At 38.5% G+C, this 14393-nt stretch overlaps 2 protein-coding genes across 4 annotated transcripts in view; one reads left to right on the top strand and one right to left on the bottom strand.

Annotated features, from left to right (window-relative positions):
* The window catches only part of ARHGAP6 (Rho GTPase activating protein 6), a 462773-nt gene that overhangs the window by 329963 nt on the left and 118417 nt on the right, over nt 1-14393 (top strand). The window lies entirely within an intron of this gene.
* AMELX (amelogenin X-linked) lies at nt 3041-10327 on the bottom strand. Its single transcript, XM_019746350.2, has 6 exons — nt 10278-10327; nt 8841-8906; nt 6860-6907; nt 5420-5464; nt 4723-5148; nt 3041-3145 (listed from the first exon to the last, which is right to left on the bottom strand). The coding sequence occupies exons 2-6, from the start codon at nt 8892-8894 to the stop codon at nt 3140-3142; spliced, it is 579 nt and encodes a 192-aa protein (XP_019601909.2). The 5' UTR covers nt 8895-8906; nt 10278-10327; the 3' UTR covers nt 3041-3139.

Here is a 14393-nt window from a genome sequence, read left to right as displayed (position 1 = left end):
GAATTTTGTCAGTTGTGGCTATCTGCCACAGTTGGAGAGTCAGGAAATAACATAGTCTCAAAGTGACTGTGGAACTTCCAGAATAACAATCTCAACGCTAAAATACTTAATTTTGTTAGAGAGAATATGTATACAAAATAAGCTATATAGTAGAAGATGTTAATATACATTAACAAAGGAAGGAAAGGAAAGGAAAGGAAAAAAGAAAGGAAGGAAGGAAGGAAGGAAGAAAAGAAAGAAAGAAAGGAAGGAAGGAAGGAAGGAAGGAAGGAAGGAAGGAAGGAAGGAAGGAAGGAAGGAAGGAAGGAAGGAAAGAAAGAAAGAAAGAAAGAAAGAAAGAAAGAAAGAAAGAAAGAAAGAAAGAAAGAAAGAAAAAGAAAGAGAAAAAGAAAGAAAGAAGTGACCGCTAAGAGCAGAAAGGAACAGTTAGAACAAGAGAGTAGTGTGGGTCAATTTAAAACTAGCGTACAGGCCTTGTTACCTCTGAGTTCCCAAGGCAACACACCACACTGGTGGGTGTTCATAAGTCTCATTCTGGACCAGCAAGAAGATGCTATGTTCTGGTTAATATACAATGTTTAATGCGGTAGAACAATGTCGATTATAGAAGACCACCATGAGAATGATAATATTAAAACACATGTTTGGACATTTAATACACAAGTTTTAGTTTCTTGTTAAAATTATCTTGTGCAGTACATCTCATTCCATAGTGAGTAATAGTCTTCAGAGTCCAAAGCCTGACTTTTTTCCCCTTGTAATTCAAAATGTGATTTGAATATGTGTGTGTGTTTATGTATTATTTGAATTATTATATTAGGTTGGTACAAAAGTAATTGTGGTTTAAAAGGTTAAAAATAATTGCAAAACCCGCAATTACCTTTGCACCAACCTAATAAAAGAGAATTATTTTATCAATGACTTTCCCAAACAGAGAATCCTCTTCTATCAGAAAAATTGAAAGCAACTCCAGTCTGACTCCAAAGTTTGTTCTTTCCAATATCACACAGTCTCCAAGTAACATTACCGCCTACATGTTTAAAATGTTTCTCGGTGGGAACAAATGTAATGGCAATATTTTCATGAGATGTGGGAGGCAAAGTGCATGGGGGGGCATATACTTTTTAGAATACACCAGGATATATATTTCTGTCTCCATTTATCAGATTTTTTTCTCAGGAAGTCATTAACAAAATAATTCTCCTTAGTTCTGGCCATATAAGCTTTACATCATTGAAGAGATAGTTTGCTGGCATCACATAAATGATGGGGTTCTCATGTTGATGTCATGACCCACTAATCAATTATGACCAACAATTGAAAAACACTAGCATAGAAATAGTGTGTGGCATCCATTTAGAGGTAGATGGTACCAGAATTGGTTAATTCAGGGGCACATTGATGCCACCAAGGACCTAAGGGCTTTCCATCTTTCCACTTATCCCTCCTGGTTACATGATGGCAGACACAACTCCAGGCATTACGTTCTCAAACAAATAGATCCAAAGACAGAACAACACTTTGTCTTAGCACGCGCACGTGTGTGTATGTGTGATATAAAATGAAAGGGTAATTTTTTTCCCCCAGAAGCTCCTCCTCTCCTAGCAGACTTCCCTTTGGGCTTCATTCATCATTCAGGTTCCACCACAACCCATCCCTATACCAATCGCTGGCAAGGGGCGTAGATGCCATATTTGGTGTGCATATGGTATGTTATGGTAATTGAGGTCATGATTGTCATGGAGGAGGGAGCATTCATTCCCTGGAATAGAGGGGACTCATCTCTCCTGAGCTTGTGGGAGGCCAGAGGCTAAGATTGATTCCACCTCTGCCAACAAGCAATGAGTAGTGAGGAAAACCATTGGCCCACTAGCTAATGATATCTGCTGTATTTGCCAGAGCATTTTGTCTATACTTCTGTCATAGTGTTACCACTGTTAGGCCTTCTCTTATTACCTGTCAGCTTATTTTATTCCTTTGATAGATTCTAGATTCCTTAAGGATGGGAACTTACCATTTTTACCAGGACATGGAATAGTGCCTTGCCCTAGAGGATGATTAATTCATATTTATTAAGTCGATTAGAATTGGCCCAGGCCAATTGATTAAATACTTTTTTATTGAATCTAAATTCTTTAAAATCAAGTTATTTGTTTGAATATTGACACCCTCCCAGTAAAGTTATGTTTATTCATTCCAGAAAATGATTAAGGGGCCTTAATCATAAAAGTATGGGAATAAAGTTACTGTGGGTGCTGCATAATATAAACCCTAAAAAGGCTGTTTACAGTTCTGTGTGGGTGTCGGAGGAAAAAAGGATTCAAATATAAATATGAGTGGGAAAGAAAACTTGTATTGAGTCCATTTATGCATCTGTTAACATTTTGAAGACTATGCAGTAGAATTTATCATCTTAAAGATTATGAAGTGGAAGAAATGACATATATAAAATCACTGTGATTCTCTATTTGAAGCTCCATTTAATCAAAGTTTTCTTAGGAAAACTGATTATCTCAACAATTTAGAATTTAGTACATTATTATACATATCACATCATTTTATTTAAATAATCTTTCTCAGTAGAATAAGATCAAAAGACCAGATTTTGTTCATTAATGTGGTGTGAAATGTAAAGCCAGTGTTCCAAGTCTTAATTTGTTTTGTAATATAAACATTTCTCAGAGCTTATCTTTTTCAATGTAAAGAATTCTTCATATAAACTTCCCTTCATTTGGTTCAGGTTCAGTGACTGTACATGTTTATAATTTTTCACCTTATCAACTATTATAACTAATTACAAACTTCCATTTTTTAAAAGATTTGAGAGAGTATATTTAAAGTTTTCTCTAAGAAGAAATATAGTACTCATTCGCCTGAAGAATCGTTAACTTGTACGTATAAATGGGCAGTTCCTACCTTATTCAAGAATATTTGTAATATGTTCTCTCAAGTGATGTGAAATTTTAAATTCAATTCAACACAAAGACGTGAATGACTTTAAAAACATTTTATTGTTTGCTAATGTACTTATTTTTAGTTACAGAATTCACTAAGTAAAGTGATGGTAGGCACAAATCATTGCGTCATTCTGAAAGCAACTGAAATATCTATTTCAGTTCTCTTCTCATTTTCTGATCTTTTAATCCTGAAAAAGATATCAAAAGGAACAATTAAAATAATTTACAAATATTCTTAGTGCGTGCCATTTATAATAACACGTATGGCTTCAGTTTTTCCAAAACAATGTACAACCATTTAAGTTTTACTCTACAATTTTTAAAGTTTCTTTGTTATCTCATTGTCATTAGAGATGAGATATCCAGGATTGAGGCTCCCACCTTCAGGACACTTAAAACTATTATTTTATAATGAAATAACAATTGCTACCTTTTATTGAGTACTTCCTGCCTGCCAGGCTCAGAGCTTATCACTTTATTTTATTTTCCTAAAACAACTCTAAGACACTATCAGTATTTATAATCTAATTTTACACTGGAGTTTTGAAAAGTTCAAACTACCTATTCAGAGGCAACTTTTCATAAATAGTGGCAAGTTGTGAACACATTATGAAGTTCATGGCCTTAAGTATTAATAAAGAGACAAATAAATGTATTTTCTATACAAAGAGGGATCGCGTACCTTCGACTAGAATAATCAACTATAGGTACCAAATTATTTGAGATACAATAAATTTTCCAAAATTCTGCCCCATATTCCCCATAACTGTAAAGCCATATGTGGCATGTATTGTAATTTTTTATTGGGAAACTATGGTATTTGTGCTTGGACAGAGGCTGGAAAATTATCTGATTTAGTCATTTTCTCTCATTTTAAAGAAGGGGAAACACCCATAGATTTGCAGTAACTTGTACAATACCGTCTCCTGTTGGGGAGCAAAGCCGGAACTAGACCCCAGGTATCCTGGCTCCCCACCCAAGTCTTTTCCACCTCACCCCTAACTGCTTTTCAGTAGAAAATCCTCATTAGTGCTTATAACTTGAAATTGCATTTGCATACATACATACAGTAGAATTACGAAATCTCATATACACAGAAGTAAGGGTTTATGGATATGGGTAAGGGTCATTTATTTTATTGGCTATTTCCCACTCATTTGGAAGAGGCTTCTGTAATGGAAAAAGATTTTGTGCTTAATTGTGAAAACTTCTTGCCAAAAGCTTAATCTGTAGAATCCCAACGCTGAACGGGAATCGAACTGTCTAGTGTAGCTTCCTCCAAGTTCGATTCAAAATCACTTTAGACAGGTAATCTTCCCGTAGGTCTTTACAAAGATTTCTCACCGACCTTTTGTAGCCTGTTCAAATATCTGCATCCCCCCACTCTCAAAAACAATTCTTTTTAAAATCTTCACTGCAATTCTAGCCTATTCTTGCTAGTCAGACACTTGAAAGGTAAGAAGAACATATATTCCTTTATACCACTGTCCTTGAAATGAATGGGTTTTAGTCATATATATTCTGGTAGGAATTAAAACTCATTGTAGAATTGAAACCCACCAGAAAAGCTATGGTCTTAATTACTAAGCCATGTAGATAAGCTCATTTATAATATAAAGTTACAGCACATGCTTGGACTAATAGAGTCAGTGACCTGTAGCTCCGCAAACTGCGGACCCCAGATTGGTTGAGAACCTAGAACTCGCGGGGCCGATTTTGCTTTACCATGTTCATAGATGGTGTAGTGCCTTCAAGATGTACTCACCACTTCCTCCCGCTTGGTCTTGTCTGTTGCTGGCCAAGCTTCCAGAGGCAGGTCAGGGAGCATGGGGGGCAGAGGCTGCATGGGGAACATCGGAGGCAGAGGTGGTTGTGGCGGCAGGGGCTGGATGGGGTGCACGGGTGGCTGGGGCTGGATGGGCTGGTGAGGCTGAGGCTGGACGGGCTGGGGCTGGAAGGGCTGCTGGGCGGGCGGAAGGAGGTTTGTCTGGTGGTGTTGGGTTGGAGTCATGGAGTGTTGGCCAGGAACTGGCATCATTGGTTGCTGGGGGACCACGGGCTGCTGAGCTGGCACCATGGGGATGTGGTGATGAGGCTGTAGGGCGTGATTCGGGGGGTTCTGCTGGGACAGCACGGGAATGATTTGGTGGTGCAGCCATCCACCCATGGGTTCGTAACCATAGGAAGGGTACTGGTGAGAAACAGAGAGTCAGGTTTACCATCGGCTCCATTGACTTCCATCTGGAGAAGTAGCAATGTTTTCTTTGTCGTTATGACAATCTGAATATTTATTCATTTTTGTCCTGTGTAAGAATTTCTAACTGTGTACACAGATAGGACCTTTTACAAACTCGATTTCCCATTAGTGTCTGTATGTGGCATAGATATGTTATCTCACTTAAAAGGGAATTGAAATGCATGCTTAGTATTTTAAGGGAATAAAGAACAGAAGAGCTACATACCGGCTGCCTTATCATGCTCTGGTACCACTTCAGAGGGGTAAGGACCTTAAGAGAAAGAGACATTAGAATACATTTGTTTTAATTTTGGCAGATGAACTAGAGATTCAATAATGCAGTCCTGTCAGTATTAATAGCCTGAAAATATGAGTTGTATGGAAGAAAGAATAAGGCAAATTCTTGTCAGGTGATTTCTATGTGTTGCACTATGTTCCATCCATCACACATATTTTTCATGTTTTCTCACATACTCTGAGGCAAATATCGTCACCCTCACTTTTACAGACAAGGTCATGGGGAGTCAAAGAGGTTCTTGAGCTTGGCTGGGTTACAAAAGAAGTAATTCTGTTTAATCCCACAACTCCTGCTCCTCTTTGCAAGAGCAACACAAAACAGAAAGATTAATGTGACATAACAGTCATGTTTTGTTTTGGTTTGATGTCACAATGAAAAATAAAGGAGGCAGCAACATTGTCTGTCCTTCATCCTAGAAAGACACGTTTCCTGGTCAAATATGTCAGCCTTTTAAGGTTTAACAGATAATCTTGCCTCAAATTCTTATTAACATTTTTCTTCAGCTTGTACAAGTAAACAGACTCACAGATTGTCGCCTGCACCCATGAAAGATATAAGAGTTTTGTTCCCTTCTTAACTGTCTACCCTTGGGCGACCAGGTGCAGGGACTTGGTCATATATAGTAGGACAGCATTTGATATCAGTACAACAAACAATTATTAACCTTGTTCAAGTTATACTTGACAAAATACCTTTCATATCGCTTGGCTATTTGTGTCCCCAAACTGTTTTGAAGTATGAGTATTACGATTATTCCCTTTCTCCAGATAAGGAAACCAAAGTTCCAGAGACAAAATGGTTTGCCCAAGGTGGATAGTTAGAGTAGGGTTGAGGAGCACTTCAAACTTGACTTCCAGAAATGTCATGCTTTCCATTGCTCTGCAGAATGTCTTGTAGCCCACATGATCACTAATCTTTCAGTGAACACAAATGAGGGAGACACACAGAGTATGAACATCTTAGAATCAGGGGCTTTCTAGCTGGAAAGGATCTTAAATCACATCTTACCTGATTCCCCACATTTTACAGGCTAGAATAGAATACACCTGTTCAGCCAGGGTTCACTTTCTGCCCTACCATGCAGCACCTCCTCCCAGCCCCCTCACCCCCACCCCGAGTGGTAGTTCATGATGGATAACTTTATAGCCATGTAAGGAGGAGAGACTGATTCAGAGAAGCCAGGTAGGTGTGTGCTGGGGCAACGCAGGCTTGTGGAGACCCATCAAGACTTAAACCAGGAACCCAGTAGTGGGAACTCAAAAAGTGGGACTGCAAAACATCTCGAATGAAGAATCAACACTATTCTTTACAGAGCTCAGGGTATTGTTAAGTCAAACAATGGTCAAAATGAGTAAAGAGAAAAATTACCTCATAGCTGAAGTTGATATAACCAGGGTGCCCAGGATGAGGTGGTAGCTTTTATAGGGAGGGGGAAAGGAGAAGAAAAAGAAAGGAGAGAGAGAGAGAAGAGGGAGAGAGGAAGAGATTAAGTCAATATGCAATTGTTCACATTAAGAGAGACTGAAGCTACTTTTTAAAAATCTATATAGTGCAGAATATATTTGAGGTCTACTTTATTTTGAACATGTACGCTGTGTAGGAGAGGAGCCCTCTTATCTTAAAGAGGTCCAGAACAGCTAAAAGATTTTCCCGGGGGTTGTAGTCTAATGGTGGGAGACCTGGAAGCAGGAACCAGCACACATTTATCCTCCAGTGATCTTCGGACACCCCTCCGTCCATGGTTTCAATTAATCCTATTCTACCCCATCCACCATTTTACTTCTTAAGCAAACTCACTCCATGTCGGGAAGAGAGATGTTTCTCTTACACAATTACGAAATGCCATCAAGAAGAGAATTGTCTCACAGACCTTCCCTTATGGATCAGGAGGTGGAGAAGTGCTTAAGTAGCAAAGAGATGCCTCGTAATTGGTGTGCAAAGTAAATAACACATCATCAACAACAAAAGAAACAACTGTGTGTGAATTATTGCTGAATATGAGAACCAGATGGGTGCAATGAAGTGGAAATATTATATATCCTGTGGAAAATGAAAGAGTTGATTTATGAAGTTTAGGCCAGTTCTTTGTATTAGTCTGTCAATGTTTTATGGCAGAAACATTTAAAAGTTCAAAATAAAAAGAAACACTCTGAATAATGATCTAAACCAAGACTGTCTGCCCTATCAAAAGTGGAGGCCAAGTGACTGATGCCTGCCTGATGGGGTTCCGGTTGGCCCTGGAGTGGAGGAGAGAGAGTGAATCATTCAAAACATCTCCCTCAGACATCGAGCTCTTTCAGGCTCTCTTCTTTTCAAATGCTCACATTTCCTAAGAGGGTTAGTTCTCTCTCAGCTGAGTGTGACTGATTTTAATCAGCTAACTGTCTTTTCTATACATTCTGGACATAAGCCCTCAGAGAGCAGGGGTTGAATTGAGGAGTGGGTAAAGGGCTGAATTTGTAATGCAAAGGCTCCACAGGGGACTAGTAATGAATGACCCCAGTGCAGAATTTCAGGAAAGCAGAGCACAGACTCTTGGTCTCGTGGGTGAGAGAGGAAGAGAGGAGGCAGATATGCAAGCTTTGCTGGCTTCTGGTTGTATCAACTGCTCTTTATGCCACTGAAAAGCAAATGGATCCTGCTTTGCCTGCATGCGATCTGAGCTCTCTGACCTTGTGTACCTGCACCCAGAGAGCATGGGTCAGATTTCCTGGTCCTTGGTACATTTGAATATAAATGTATCCATATGTAGTGGGCATAGGTAGGATTTCAGACAACCACACGGAAGCCATGTGCTTAGCAGGTACACCCAAAGGGATGAGGCCTCTGAGAACAGGAAAATGGTTCAAGAAGGGGATACCTAACACAGAAATCCTATTCTCTGAAGGATAACAGCAGTGGACTTTGGAGAGCAGGAAGAAAATTGCATGCTTGTGAGAAATTGATTTTAGAGAAAACTTGGATTTTTGTAGTGTTTGCCTAAGGCTGATTAAGCACTTTCTCTGGAGGCTGTCCAAGGGTCCCATCCAAAAGTTTCCTCCATGTAGAGATGGGCAGTGATATTTACAAGCTAATTGTTTCAACAGAATCTCCTGGGGTGCTTGTTAGAATGCAGAGTCCTGGGCCCCATCCCATCTGTTCTTACTCAGAATCTTTGGCAGAGGCATCCAAGAATCTTGTTGTTTTTTTTTAATAGCAAACTCTTCAAAGTGTTTTTAAACATAAAAATATTTGAGGACATCTGATCTTATACTATTTTAAACCCTAGAGTTTACCAACTGTGGGGCAGATTTTTATTCCCAAGCTTGTGAAATGGGACGTTGACTTATACAGGAGGTGCTTTACTCACGGGCATGGCGAAGGCTGCTCCCAGGAGGCAGGCAAACAAAATCCAGGTCCCCATTTCTTGATGGCCCTGAAATATATCAACACACACTTTTCTTGTGTCTTCTCAAAATTGGGCATAATTAATGTTCCACAAAACCCACATAAGGCATATTAGTCTGTTGCTAGTAGGAAGGATCCGGGCACTCTTTGCGAGGTTACTTCACTCATATGTGATTTCCAGTTCTCAGCCCATTTCATTGTTTCTGGGGTCACAATAGTGACAGAGACGCTTTATGTTTAGATTGAGAGCTGAACAAGTTGTAAGGACATGGATCCTCTCTGATTGTGTGATCTGGCATGCCATTTTCCTACACCTGTACAGCTTCTAGAGTCGCAGAAGCTGAGTGTAGCTTATAATTAATGATTCAAAGAATAGAGTTGACTCTAAAAGATGGGAAGGTCTTCAAGGTGCACAGTATTTGATACCTTTAGGACCAGGAGGCATAGATTTATTTTTTTTCTGTACAGTCCACCTGAGCATTGCTACTGTTAAAAATAAAGACTAATCATCTGAGGAAAGACATTAAGGAATTTATTCAAAGAGAGTAAGGAAGGAGTGGAGTTTCGTTCCAGGTGTTCCCACCAGTAGGACTTCAGACAAGACCTTCAGGTAACATCTCTGAGCTCCAGATATGGAGCAAAGGATGTGGCTGAATGGAAGGGAGTGAATGGTGCTAAGATTCTGTGATTATTCCATGAATTTTGAATGACATCTCCTTAAAAGATTCCATACTTAGTCTATGGCATCTTTTTTTTGTTTGACACTGCACTGTAATTATCCCACAAATAAGACCCTTGGGACGCGAAGCAAAGCAGGCCATTGTAAAATATGCACATTGCTTTGTGGTGCAAATTTTTGACTAACTTGGAAAACTGTCAGAAGAAAGACCTTAAATTTTGCATAGGAAGTGAACATCGTTTATAATGATGCTGGCTATGGAAATTACACCGAAGTTTTCTACCTCCTAAATCTGTTTTTTTTTTTTTTTTTTTTTTTTTTTTAAGTTTGGATGAATGAGAAAAACATTTCGTTGATAGTTCTATTTGATATCATTAAACAAAACATTTTCAAAGTAGTGGATCACATAATGTTAAAAATGTTTTATCTTAAATGATAAATAATTAATATTTTGCTGTGAAATTTGGCCCCCAAAAGTGCTTTGGGATTTTGGAACTAAAATTTAAAGAAATATAGACACTTTGCTGCACTAGAAAGTAAAATAATTCATTTAATAATCGGAGTCTAATTTAATTACCATCCAACTGAAGAAGTAACTGAATATTAATGGCATAAAGGATTAGAAATGCAGAATACATTTGCATCTTTAGAACATAAAATGAAGAAAAAGAAATAAGCACAATGGAAAAGATACCAAATTATGAATAAAAATCCACATACCTTTGAATATATTTATTCAGAGTAAGTTTCTGTCTGAAGCTCAGGGATGCTTGATCCGTTAGATTTCTTCCAACTAAGAGCTCAATTTATATCATTCACAGCACCTAGAACAACCAATCCGGTTTCTGAAGGAAAAATGTGTTGAGTATAACTAAAAATCCCTGTATCATGAATTTTTAGAAGCTGTGATCAAACATGAGGCTGTATGTTGTGATTATTGCATATAGTCTTTCATTATGGTCAATAATGGGTTTAACAGGCAAAAAATTTCATCACGCTGTTTTTAAGTCAGCAAATAAGTTGACTGCACATGCTGATATATTCAAATGTACTTTTAAGAAGCGGCTATGTCATTGTCTGTTCCCTGGTTCTAGCAAACATAACATTATTCTTTACAAAAAAGAAAAAAGTTAGATGGTTGAGTTTCTGTAGTGTAATCAAGATGTACTCTAGGGTTCCCTAGCCCTTTCAGATCAAGATAAATTGATTTAACCCCCCCCTTCTGGTAATACCCCAAAGCTCTCCCCAATATTTCTCTGAGGGATTATAATTTTGGGATCACCACTGCTTTATTTTCTACTCTCATTGAGGATATTTTCTGTGTTCCCTGTGGCCATTCCTTTATCACCATTCTGGTGTCCATCAAAAGAGGGGACAAAGTCCCTTCTCCTTGGCCCCATCCTGCAATCCATCTACCATCCAAGCAACCATGAACTTCGGGTTATCACGGTAGCAAAACTTTTACTGAGGATCTTAAAGACAAGGCAGGGAACGAAGCACACACTAGACCTCACACTTAAAACTATATTTTGATCCTTGCAAACAGATACGTATCAGAGGGGACATTGCCCTGGACCCTATCCCACAGAGCACCTCAGTCTTCCTCAGTCTGATGACCCTCCCTTGCCTCCATCCTTCTGGCCCAATCCCACTTTTCTCTTACAAGCAAATCCAAATTTCTCCCTTTCTTTTTCTGCCTCTTAACTGCTCCTGTAGGTGCATTGTCCCCATGTTCTCAGCAGCCTCCCTTTGCTTAAACAACATCCACCGAAGCCCTTCTCTCTCTAATAGGACCTCTGATCAGCTATTAAATTCATGTCTTTTCCTCCTTTACTTTAGCAAAGCAGATGGATTTTTTTCTTTTATTGTAGAATTGGATCAACGAAAAAGCAAAAGTGTAACTAGTGATAAGAGGCCACTCATGAGCTATCTATTGATAGCCAATCGATAAAGGAAACACTGATTAAACTCCCAGATACTATTGGTGGTGTAGCCAGCTCTCTTTGATTACTGCAGTAATATTTTTAAAGTTTGTACATGGATGTATATTTTTATATAGGTGCTCCACACTGGCTGAATTAAACTCCAGAAGGAAATATCCGTGACAGGCAATGTAGTACTATTAAACGCTAGAGCTAAGGCTTCCATGGGTCCTGACCCCAGCTTCACCAAGGGTTGAGGGACCACTCACAAGGTACTTAACCTATCAGAGCCTCAGTTTCCTCATCAGTAAAATGAGGATAATTATAGAATCTACCTAAGAGGGTTAGTGTGAAAACGAAGTAAGAGACATTTCTGGGGGGAAAGGCAACTTATCACCTTCCCCAAACCCATCACTTGGTATATAGTAAATGTTTTAAAAAGATTCTAAGATGATCTTTGGGAATGAATTAGTAGGAAATGAATAACCCTCATGGAAAAAGGTAGACCTTTCAATCAGAGAGAGAGAGAGATTACAAAGAAGAAAGTGGAAGGTTATAATAAGCAAAACGTATGAATGAAAGCGAACATAGAATATGGTTCTAAGAGCCAATTGCGTCCGGGTTTGCATGTATATATGAATATATGTATTGGTGAATCTATATCAGAGGCAATAAGGATTCCCTTTGAAGGAAGTTGTAAAATAGATGTTAGGAGAATTGGTATCAGGTTACTTGGAGTGGGGGACTGGGGGGTGAGTAGCAAGGTGCTGAAAGAGAGTAGGAGGGAGAGGAAGGAAAATACAGATCACATTATATTCCTTTTCAGTCTTTTCCCCATTTTATTTAATTAAATATATTGGAGTGCCTGAAAAAGATTCAGGACATATTTTTCCTACAAAAATTGTGGTTAATCTCTAGTAATTAAGTCATTGGTGAAGTACTAGTGGTCTTATAATTTTACAACGTTTATCCCGTTACTTTCTCTCATCTTTTAAGAATGAGAGTATCATATATTTGGCCATAGAGATCAACAGAATGATCCCTTATTGTATCATTAATTATTCTGTTCAACTAGATATTGAGTTATTGCCAATTCACCATGGACTGTTGTTCAGGCTTTGATAACAAATACAATAGAAATAGAATAGAAATGATTTGGTTCTCTCTATTTATTTTCTCCCCACTGCATATCCTGAGTCATAGGGTATTAAAATATGGATCTCTCTGCTTGAAATCTCTTTTACTAATCTAGGCCTCACATATACAATTTAAAAGTTGCTTAATGTTTTGGGAAGAAAATATAAAATTTCAATTGAAAAAATTTCCCATAAATAATTATTTCATTTTTGAATCAGATGACTTTCTAAAAGAAAGCAGGATTTACTAGATTGACTGCTTATTTTGTTTTATAGAGGCTATAAAATTTCCAAAATATTTGTGTTCTTATTTTTCTGGCTCTTTGACCTCAAGTATATTTTTCTTTTTTTAAATAAGGTCACTATTTTAAAAATGGATCATAAGCATAAGATATTTCCCTCTATGACCATGCCTCTGGAATAACTGTGACAATATGACCCTAGAGTGTGCCTTCATTCACTTAGGCATTTGTTCCAAATATATATGTTGAATGCCTATGAACCTGAGACCATTTGTGTTACTATAGGGGATAAATACATGCATGAAATATTAGTTTCTGAAAGCTTTTCTCAACAATGATGAGCGAACAAATGCCCTGATAAATTATAGGTTCCCATTCTTGCTAAATGGGAAGGAGGAGCGTCCAAGAAAGGGCTATAAAAATATCACATTTGGGCCACCTTTTGGCTAAGAAAGAGCTGTTCTAGGATCTTCCTGAAGCCTTGTAGCATCAAGCAGGGCTGCAAAACATGCAATTCACGTGGAAGGATCTGAGACTGAGAAGACTTCTACTCTTTTTGGCACAAATCAAGAACGAGAAGGTGCCTGCCTGCCAGTGGTTAGAGATGAGGAAAGAGCAGACTAATCCGAGGCAGCGATAATCTGACCCAATGCCATAAACCTCCTTACTTTGGACCAGTCAAATACTTTGAATAAAGAGAAGCCATGATAGTCAAGAGCAGAAGCAAGTCTTGAGCTCTGAAAGGAAGCATGTCTTACACATCTTCACCTGCTGTAATGCCTGATCGCAGACAAATAGTGGGCACTCATAAATAACAACAAATATATGTGTGTGTGGTGTGCTTTATAATTTTTTAAAAAGTTCTTTTGCCCGCTTTCATAGTTTCTTTTTCTTGACTTACAGCTCATTGCATTTGGCTGTTCCCATGTTGCTTGTGCTAGCAACTTCTCCCCTTCTAATTTGCTGCTTAATTTACAGTGTGCTGGAGAATCATATGTCCAAACTTGTTAGCAGTATGTGTGGACCACAAGTAAAGGGATGCCCTAAGCAGTGTTGGCCCCGGAGGCTCACTTGTGAAAAAGGCTCAAAAATTTCAGTCTTCTGGCATTGATTTTTGACTGCTGGGAGCAGGTTTTGTTTTGGGGTTTTCCCCCTTTGCACTTCCTGCGTTTTAGCAGTAGTGGAGGTATATGGGTGATCTTTGGATATGTCAAGTGTTAGGAGTTCCAGAAGCCTTTCTTATCACCAATAGGGGCTCAATTCTTGAATCTTCTTTTAAAGCCATTCCAGGATTATCTAATATTCTGTAATAATGTCAAGAGTGAGTATTCTTAATAACTGGAGCTAAAGTCAGCTTTTAAATATTTCTTCTGTGGACATTTACTTATAAGAAAATATCATTCTCTAGGCTGGCTTTTTGCTAGAGTGGAGTTGTACCCTCTTCAGAACTCAGGTAACACAACCACTAATTGATGTTGACTCCATTTGCAACCCTTGGAAGTCAGATATGATGTCTTAGACTTCCTTGGGAGCGTT

Source organism: Rhinolophus sinicus, chromosome 18 (genome assembly GCF_057876585.1).
Source record: "Rhinolophus sinicus isolate RSI-liver-muscle chromosome 18, RSI-T2T, whole genome shotgun sequence".
NCBI lineage: Eukaryota > Metazoa > Chordata > Mammalia > Chiroptera > Rhinolophidae > Rhinolophus > Rhinolophus sinicus.
This window is presented reverse-complemented; position numbering and strand designations above follow the sequence as displayed.